This window comes from Lactuca serriola, chromosome 5 (assembly GCF_051521515.1).
Source record: "Lactuca serriola cultivar US96UC23 chromosome 5, Lser_US96UC23_V15, whole genome shotgun sequence".
Lineage (NCBI taxonomy): Eukaryota > Viridiplantae > Streptophyta > Magnoliopsida > Asterales > Asteraceae > Lactuca > Lactuca serriola.
Genome location: NC_136412.1, coordinates 69917214 through 69927256, shown reverse-complemented (window position 1 = coordinate 69927256; position 10043 = coordinate 69917214). Strand labels below are relative to the sequence as shown.

General features: G+C 36.2%; 1 protein-coding gene across 2 annotated transcripts; it reads right to left on the bottom strand.

Annotated features, from left to right (window-relative positions):
* Nucleotides 1-377: 377 nt before the first annotated feature.
* On the bottom strand, nt 378-3045 carry LOC145052589 (uncharacterized). Of its 2 annotated transcripts, none has more exons than XM_079000427.1 (4): nt 2496-3045; nt 2285-2399; nt 2007-2121; nt 378-1160 (listed from the first exon to the last, which is right to left on the bottom strand). In XM_079000427.1, exons 1-4 carry the CDS (start codon nt 2594-2596, stop codon nt 487-489), a joined length of 1005 nt encoding a protein of 334 aa, XP_078856553.1. In that variant the 5' UTR covers nt 2597-3045; the 3' UTR covers nt 378-486. The 2 variants fall into 2 exon arrangements, with proteins under 2 accessions (XP_078856553.1, XP_078856554.1); XM_079000428.1 differs by having other exon boundaries at nt 2285-2410; nt 2496-3044.
* Nucleotides 3046-10043: the final 6998 nt, after the last annotated feature.

Here is a 10043-nt window from a genome sequence, read left to right as displayed (position 1 = left end):
AATTTCAGAATCAAAAGGAGAGATTGGTCAAGCATTAGCCACCACCCAGAACCCCCACCCCCCACCCACACCCCTATCCACCCCTTTAATCATTCCTTTCCTTTTCCCCAGATAAAGTCAAAAATGGTGTTAAAATGATAAAATCCATCTCCATCTCTCTGAAAATTTCAGTGTAACGCGACAGTTTATGTACCCCACTCATCAAACAAGTAAACATATCCAAAAACAACCCATCCCCCACTTCATCGTTAAAGCCAATCACCCCATGCCCCACCAATCTCTAATCTGTTCAGTGTTTAGTCTCATTCGCGTATACACAAATGTTTGTTTGAATCTTTTCATGATTCCGAATATCAAAAACCGATCGACAAATAACATCTCATCAATCAAGAAACTAGATTGCTAGTCGGATTACAAGTAGAGGGTTGTTTCTCTTTTTTAAATGTACAACTAAAGCTAATAATATTTTTAATAACTACTTGCAAACTACAATCCGCCATTAGAGTTAGCTGAAGAAACCTTCGATTGCCAACAAAACTGTAAATTCTCATAAAGATTACCAACCACTGCCTTCCGTTTCCTCATTCTTCCATCCAAATCCACTTTTTCACCTTCAAAACTCCATTGATTTGACTTTTCAAACTCACCCACTTCAAGATTTCGACTCTGTTGACTGGTTTTCATGTTCGAAGGACCTAACCTTAGTGACAAATCACATTCATGTCCATCATCGTGTTCTTCACTAAAACAAGGTTTTTGAAACAACCCTAATTTTCGATTCTCTTTAATCTCAGAATAATTCATCTTTGGATCCATAGGTTCGTTCCCATTTCCGTAAAAAAGAGGGTATACAGATGGAGATTTTGTATTTGGTTGCGATTGAAAAGGGAATTTGTTTCTGATCGATGTTTCATTTGGGGGAATTGGGATTTGGGGTTTTAGATTGAAAGGTGGCACGTTAATGACACGTGGATTCATGATTTGGGGATAATGAGGAGCGAATTGTGTGATTTTTATAGGATTTTCTTGGGGGCATTTGTGTAGATTGTTTGAAGGGCAGAAATTAGAGTCGGGATTCTTGATGTTAAGGTAATAAGTTGAAGTATTGTTCCTTTGGCTTCTTGATGTCCTCATTGGTGTGCATCCAAGATTAAGAGCCGCTATTAAGATATTAAAACAATAAAATTAACAAAAAAAAAAAGAGATAACCATTTATGGAATATTTGCTTTTATATAAATTAGAGTCATCAAGATTTCAATAAACCAATTGATTGTTGTGATTTGAATTCGTAATAATCGATTCTCATTGATTGTACAAATTAGGATTAGGAGTTTCGAATTATTTAGAATAAAGTAAATCATATTTGAATAATTTAAACTAATTTCAATCCCACATATGTCGGGGTAGAAGCCCTTGATGTAAGTAGATGTAAAAAGAGAAGAATTAAGGTAAAATATAAAATTATCTAACTATCACAACAAATAGTAACTAAATATGCAACTTTAAAAGTGGCAATAATCATTCTAAAAATGCATTTCTCATCGGATGAGATTTTTGTTTTTGTCACATCAGATTCGCACTAAATTTATATTTATATATAAATACAAGTCTTTTTGGAAAAAGCTCCACCAATAGAACAAAGTTTTTTCAAAAGCTTGTTGTATTTATGATTATTTTTTTAACCACATAACTATCTTGTTATGTAAAAAGCTTTTTATTTTAATAATACATAAAACTTTAAAAGAGACAATTTTAGATAATATTAAGTATTGCAAGGAGTCCCATTGGGGATGCTCAAAATTTTGCAAAAGAAAGTTCATTTTCTTTGACTCACAATGTCAAAAGTTTTTTTTCAAGATTCTGTTGAAACCAAAGTGACAAATTGAGAAAACTACGAGATGCCCATTTGAATCTATGACAATAAGTATGTGAATTTACAAATTTTAAATGGTTTAATGAAAATAAAATAGTAAAAAAAGAGGAAAAGTGATGAATTTGAGGTTACCTTCAATACAAGGCTGCAAGAAATCCCCAGTTTCGGTACTTTCATCCAACCGAATTATTGTGTTAATGGCATCATTAGCTCTTTCCCAAAGGGTTTCAAGATTCATATACTCTACCTATTCAAGACATAAACGAAGATTAGAATTCACAAAAGTTAAAAATTAGATTCTGTCTATTTCAAAGTAAAAGTGCCCTAAATTCCCTTTTTCGCACAAACCAAAATCGAAATCAAACCTTAAAAAGAAAGTCTTTTCACTTGAAATGTGTGATTGGAATTACCTCGGAATTTGCTTTTGAGTACATGATTTCTTCGGCTTTTAGAACAACAATCGGTAGCTTATCTTGCCATTCTTTGTTCTTCCTTGTCGCTGAGCTATGGATCTCAGTCACAATCCTAATCAAACACTTGGTGTGCATAAGATTACAACAACAAAACCAGATTCATCATTCATAAACAAGTTCAATAAACAGAAAGAAAAAGAAAAAAAACCTAAAGATTTCTTGAATGAGAGAACCCCTCATGGGTTGATGTCTATCACTATGCCAAGCTCTTCGAACACACTCGTAAGGCCTCGGTCCTGGTCTCGGCATCTTCAAATCTCACGAATTTTTCACTCTATGAAGAACACCGCATGAACAAAACCTGGTTTCTTGACTTGATTTTGACGAAAAGACAACAATCGAAAGGTTGAAACTTAATAAGAAACAAAACCCATGAATAGTTATCGATCTTTTCACATGGGTAATCTTTGATTTTGGAGATCGATGAAAGTAAGTAAACAATGTGGGTACTGAAATTCAAAAACAGTGTGGAGAGAGAGATAGAGAAAGAGAAAGAGAGAGAGAGATAAAGAAGAAAGAAGAGGGGTTTTGGTTTTCTTTCTTTCTTTGTATCTTTTTTTGTGTCACTTTCTTTTACTTTGATTCACTCAATAATTTGAGGGTTTTATTTTTCTCCATTGAAGTAAGTTTTTAGGGTTAGGGTGTGTCCCCCACTCATCCACATGCCTGCTTCCCCATCTCTCAAGGGTCCATGTCCTTCTGTCTCTACAGTTTACACACAGTAATATAAAGAAGATGAGTGATGAAGAGTAACCCTTTTTTATTATCCACAATATTGTCACTGTCGGTGGCTTTAAAGCAAACCCCAGCCTCATAAGTATCAACACTACAACTTTTTCTTTTTATTACATGGAATATTCTCTCAAAATCAGAAACAATTACTAATCAAAATTTGAATATTGTTTTATGCTATTTATGTTCTTGTTTGATACGATTTAAGATAGTGTTTACTTGATTAGAAGATAAACGAACAATTAATAGGGAAAAGGAAGACAAAAATGGTATTAGAGGATAAACAAATAACAAGTGAAACTTTCGGTATTTTTAGTGGGGTGTTTCTTTTGAAAAGTTTACATTTTTGAATGACCAGTCAAATAACCCAATAAAAAAAATAACGCACATTTCTTTTGTTAAAAGAAGAATTAAGTGGATAAAATTATGAGCTTGGCATCGGTTACAAGTTATTCAATAGAGAGAAAACAATATAGGGGATATTCATAAAAATTGGTGTCTAAAATGGTGTTTTATTTTGAAATATATATTTTTAATAAGATAATTAAGTAAATATGGAACGGTGACACGTATTATAATGGAAATGGATAGAAATATTTATAGGCATAAAAGATAGGAGACAATTTAATTTATCATCAATTTTATAGCAAAAGACAACAAAAATGATTTAAAATATAACATTTTAGACAAAGGTACGTCTGCAACTAATATTTCGTATATTTTGAGCGGTACTAAAATTTTAGACAGTAACGGATCTATAAAATAAAATTAGGTTATGATGGGTTGACGGGTCTAGAATTTCTTTATTCCTGCTTATAAAAACTAGCACTATGGCAACGGCAAAAAAACATATCTACGTTTTAACAAATAAGAATGAAGAAATTGATTTTTCAATGTAGTAAGCATAAAATAAAAAATACCCTCTTCCTAGAAAAGTAAGAATTCAAAAAATAACCATATGAAATTGATTAACATATAAATTAGCAACATCATTCAGATATAATACAACCAAAGAATCATGATATAGGAGTTGTTTTGCGACGATATGCGATGTACTTCAACATCTTAGCATATCATCTAAAAGAACAAGTTCTTCTTATCTTTCCAAAAACAGAACCAAAGAATCATGATATAAAATTAGAAAAGAACTTAAATAAGAGATGATATTAATCACTCTTTCTTTTGTGTGTGAGCAATTACTTATCTTTCTTCCGATACCAACTATATATGCATAAAAACCCTAAAGTAATATATATATATATATATATATATATATATATATATATATATATATATATATATATATATATATATATAGGTTAAGAATCATACAAAACAGTGAGAGGCAGGTCCAGGTTACGTATCTGTTGACTGAGGGCCAACTTGAGGTAAAGCCACAAAGTCGACCCACTACCGTCAAGATGCGTCTGGTGACCTGCTCTGGTGGACCTAGTAGTTGATTGGTGGTGGCACATGGCCATAAGAGAGTTTAACATAGTAAACGAGTCGGCTATAGTCCAAGAGGCGGAGGAGAGTGTGAGAGTAGAGACTATATGTAACGTCCAAAAATTTATAAGTAAAAATTTCATTTTTAAGTCAATCAAAATCCTCAAATATCCATATCAACCCAACAAAAGTATTTCAATGTGAAAATGGTTATCAGAGTACAATCTCAAAAATCATAAAAATGTTAAACACAAATGGATGTGTTGCGATCAGGCCATGCCCTTCTCTTTGATCCAGAAGTACCTGAAACATAAACTTAAACTGTAAGCACAAAGCTTAGTGAGTTTCCCCAAAATACCAAACAACAAATACATAAATATAACATATTGTGGCTGTGTCGGGTCCGTATCAATCCCCAGGTTCGTATCAACCCTATATAACAACAAGTAGCTATGTAAGATTTGTATCAACCCTAAGGTATATATAGACCCCAAGTCCATAATGACTCCAAGCCCAGATTGGCTCCATGCATAATTCATACAATCATATCAGTAATAACCACATGAACACATATATCCTACATATATAAATCAGTGGGTCGGCATTGGTGTCTTCGACCCACTAGTATGGTGAGAAGATTCACCTTAACTGAAGATATCTGAAACATACACTCGAGTTGCTGCTACTACGGCTCCCCACACTAATCATAACCCAAAATCAATTCTAATTAATAATCGGGATTTTAACCCCATAAACGACAGTTCAATTCATCCTTTAACTTAATAAGGGTAAAAGACCATTTTGCCCTTCCCGTACATCTCCCAACTAGATAAGGCCCAAAACCTATAGTGGCTCAAGGCCCAAAGATGGCCCAAAAGGTTTTCTGAGAGTACGCCCGTCATACCCATTACTACGTTCATTGTACAGTCGATCTCGAAAGGGTTACGAGGTTACAACCCATTACACTCAACATACTCAGGAGTACGCCCCGCGTAATCCCCGAAAGTCCAAACTCTCTTTTAATTTCCTAATGCTTTAAGAATTAACATCCAAGCTTCAGATCTAACCCTAATAAACGTCTAAAATCTTAAAGTTGCAAACTTTATGCCCTTGCATGGCTACAAGGAGCCCAAAACTGAAACCCTAACTCATATAACCATTTAAAACTCCATAGCTCTTGCGTGGATGAATACCAAGAACCAAGTTTACATTTTTATGACATTAAACACTCTAAAATGCTTGAAATGACCTTTCAAATGGTTTGGAGTAAACAACACTCAAGAGACGAAGATTTTTAGTACAAAAAGGTCATAACTTGCAACCTAACAAGATATAGCAATGCAAGCATCAAGATTTGAAAATTATACCTCCTGAAGATGCACAAGGATGAGAAGAATCTGGATCCAAAAGCTTGAGAGCAACACTATGTGACATCCCCATTTTCACGACCAGAAAAGACCGCTTTGTTTATGCTTTATTTTGAACATCAGAGTAATCTTTTAAAGAAAAGAGTTGCGGAATTTTTTCTCAGAAAAACATGATAAATACGTTATCAAAGCATTGTAACATCCCGGAATTCAGGTATATCTCTTTGATCCTTTTCTTTCCACAAGTTGTCAAAATTAGTCCTTAAAAAGAATGTTTGGCTTTTGAGTACGCTGGGCGTAAGGGAGAGTACGCGTCGTACTCATGAGCGTGTTCTTGATGCGGAGACTACCCAGTACGTTGGGCGTACCATAATGTACACTGTGCGTATTAGGTTCAAATTGAAACCCTAATTATGGGGGTGAGCCCTATATAAGGAACATTATGGCCTCACTTTTAGCCACCATTTCCAGAGAGCAAAACCCTAAGTGACCCTAACCCTCATTCTAGAGCTTGTGTGAGTGTGGTTGAGCTTGAAAGTGTTCTTGTGTGGTTTTGAAGAGAAGGAGGTGTTATTGAAAGAGCTATAGTTTGAGGGCAAGCTTTGGATCTGAACTTTCTGAGGTTGGAGCATCAGTTGGAGGTAAAAAGCTCAGAGCTTTCTCAACCTTTTTGATTTTGATTATTATGGACCATTTCTAGGGTTTTTGTCCCAAAGGTGGAGACTTTACGAGTAAAGGAGCTTCATATACCTTGATATGCCCATATTCAGTGTATAATGTGATATAGATCCATAAAAATCCAATCTTTGACGTTAGGAGTGAGCCATGCGTGTGATATGAGCTCCTTAGTGAAGGAAGTGATGTGATTTGGATGATGATGACCTTTACCGCCATGCAAAGGCGTAAAGTCTTCGACTTTATGGATTAGGAGACTTTAGGGGGTCTAGATCTGTATTTTGAGCCAAGGTCTCAACTGATTAAGACCATTAGTGAGGTAAGAGTGAAACTGCGACGTACGTTGAGCGTAAATCCCAGTACGCGGGGCGTAGGGTTCAAGCATCTCGATATCAGCGTAGCGGTCGAGTACGCCCAACGTAAGGATCTGGTACGTGCTGCGTACTCCTTAGGTTTGGCTTTCATTGACTTTCAGGATTTAGTCAACAAGTGGACTTTTGGACCATTGGAGGGGTAGAATGGTCTTTTACCCTTCTGAGAGAGCATAAAAAGGGATTAGTCTAGCCTTTGAGAGCCATTATTAATTAGAGATAATTTATGTATGTAATTAGGTGGATGCTAGATCAGTGTTTCAAGTTCGAGATCATTCGAGTTTACCTGAGGTGAGTCTTCTCACTAAACATTGCCTAGGATGGTATCTATGTGTGGACCGGAAGGTCATACGTGTTTGCTTGAGATTATGTGTTTTGTGATTATGTATGTTATGTGTTATTCTGACCGGACCAGAGGGTCCAACGATTTACGAGGCCAGAGGGTCCTCATCCAGACCCGACCAGAGGGTCCAACGAGCTAGACTGGACCAAAGGGTCCAACGAGCTACGAGACTGGAGGGTCCTGCTGAGACACATTGACTAGAGGGTCGTATAGAGTATAGCATTGAGTGGTGAATTGTTGTATGTGGTATTTTGGGGAACTCACTAAGCATTCATGCTTACCGTGTTATGTGTTATATGTTTCAGGTACTTTCGAGGATCGCGGGAAGGCATCGGCGTGCTTGTACACACACTCTGGATATTGAGCTATGATAGTGGATCCTGGATTTGAATAATTGTGTTGAAACTTGTTGGTTGTTTTTGAGAATTAATGATGAGACATTTGTTTATGAGTTTTTTATAATTGAAAATTTTGTTTGAAAAATCATGTCGTTACAAGCATCTCCGAAGAAATGTATTTTATTCATTTTAAAACATTGGGATGTCATCGTCAATACAGAAACATAAGCATAACAAAACTTACATCCGTTATCACTAGTGATCTACATCTCTTTTAAATCCCTCAGTGTAAAGTAGCTTCATATCGATACCTATGATACAAATAAGCTTGAGTGGGTCAGGTTGGGAAACCTAGTGAGTACATAGGGTTTTCAACCCACAATAATATAATTATTATGTTAAACATCAAAAAATCAACCCAATTACCCATCCCCATTATTTTCTTTAATTTTAAGGATCTACCCTAAGATTCAGCTATTCCTCGTTCATTCATTCCTAAGGAGTATCCTAAGGCATCGGCACTAAGTTTACATAGTTGACAGGGTTTATCTCGTTTATTGACAGTATCGTTTTTGAGAGTCCACTTGTAATACCTTTCAATGGGTTTTTAGAGTACACCGGGTGAACACATCGTTTACAACCCCTATAGGTTGCGAGCCTGCTACTGTTCCACTAGACTGTCTAGAATAGTTTGTGGTTGTCATCCATACTTTGCTAGATGACGGGGCCATCGCTTGGCTTGTCGTTTGGCTCATCGTTTTGGCTCATCGTTTTGGCTCATCGTTTTGGCTCATTGCTTAGATCATCTCTTCGCACCATATTTTATCACTCATATATCATCGCTCATCATTCATCTCATCTTTCATCGCTCATCATTTATCTCATCTTTCATCGCTCATCATTTATCTCACCTCTAATCAACCCATGTTTTACCCAACACATTTTGTAGATATAAAATACATATACAGTTTAGATCTCATTTCTGAAAACTCGGCTGAATTCGCTCGTTTGTCCCAAAATAAGTCCAAGGTTATGAAAGAAAAGGTTGTGGTGTATTGGAAGGTTCAAACCACGCCAAACCAAGTTTATGCAGTTACCGGCGTTACACAGAAGCAAACAACTGAACTCGCAACATTAGTGAACGAAGATAATGCTGAAGGATATGATAACTTTTTCTGGTCGGCACCAATAGACAATGCTGATGAAACGGTCGGTCTATCTGAAAGAACATCATGGAGGGTTAAAGGCATATATGTGGCAGAACCACTCAACAAGCCTACACGCTTTGATATGCCAACAACCAGTGGTACCAAAAAGATTCCAAGTGAATCAGTCAAGGCTACAAGCGAAACTTCCTCGTTAAAGAACGAAACTCATAATGAAAGATCGAAACTGAAGGTTAACGTCCATAAAAATCCCAAACAAGTGTCTGAAAAGAAACAACAACGTAACAGGAGATACAAGAAGAATCTCACTGAAAGGAAACTGTTTTGGCAGTCCCAAAACCCAAATTACGTTCGATCAGACAAGAGTTCAACCACTAAGGATAAAGGAGTATCAAAAAATCAATCTACTTCTTGTACTCAATGTTATTCATGTAGCCAAGCAAACCGAAAGGGAAGTTTCGGTCCCAAAAATAGAAGCGAAAGAACCCGAAGGAGTAGTTTCGATTCTTAACCCAAAAACCGAAGGGGCAGTTTCGGTTCCTCATCCACAAACGAAAGGACCAGAAAGCAAGGTTTCGCTTCTAAAACACATTCCTCTCACTCAAAGCACAATCCTAAAGAAGATGTGAAGGGAAAAAGGAAGATCGTCTCAGGAGACGAAAAGATGATAAATGCTAACCTAAGGAAACAAAACCAAAAGTTAGAAAACAGTAAATATTAAATTCTTAAACCTAAGGTTGAAGCGTCAAAAGATAATAAAATCAAAGTTTTAACAATCAAAAGAAAAGATGAAACAACCTTAATAAAACGAACTTACTTGGTTGATTCTTCTATAGTTATACCCTGTTATGTAAAAGGCTCACATGGACCCAAGAAACTTTGGGTTCCTAAATATGCTTGATTTTTGCAGGTTTTACGTGACGAGCAGTTCGACGACGAATGGTACATCGATAGTGGCTGTTGACGTCACATGACAGGGAGAAAGGAAGAGCTTCGGGAGTTTCGAGCTCTTATGGATGGTGGTTGTGTCAAGTATGGAAACAACTCATTTGGCACAATCAAAGGCTATGGAATGATCACAAATGGCGAATTCTCGATCAGAAAAGTAGCATACATAGAGGGCTTACAACACAATCTCATCAGTGTCTCACAACTAGTGGTGGGAACTAGACTGAAGGTTTCATTCGATGATGAAGGATCTGAAATAGTAGAGAAGAAGACCAAAACGGTTCTATTAAAATCCAAAATAAAAGGAGAT

Excerpts from the sequence above, each read along its gene's own strand:
- LOC145052589 (XM_079000427.1), bottom strand. The coding sequence starts at position 2,596 with ATGCCGAGACCAGGACCGAGGCCTTACGAGTGTGTTCGAAGAGCTTGG. Across the intron at positions 2,400-2,495 it reads CTCATTCAAGAAATCTTTAG|GATTGTGACTGAGATCCATA; the intron begins GTTTTTTTTCTT and ends GTGTTTGATTAG. Across the intron at positions 1,161-2,006 it reads CTTGCAGCCTTGTATTGAAG|CGGCTCTTAATCTTGGATGC; the intron begins GTAACCTCAAAT and ends ATATCTTAATAG.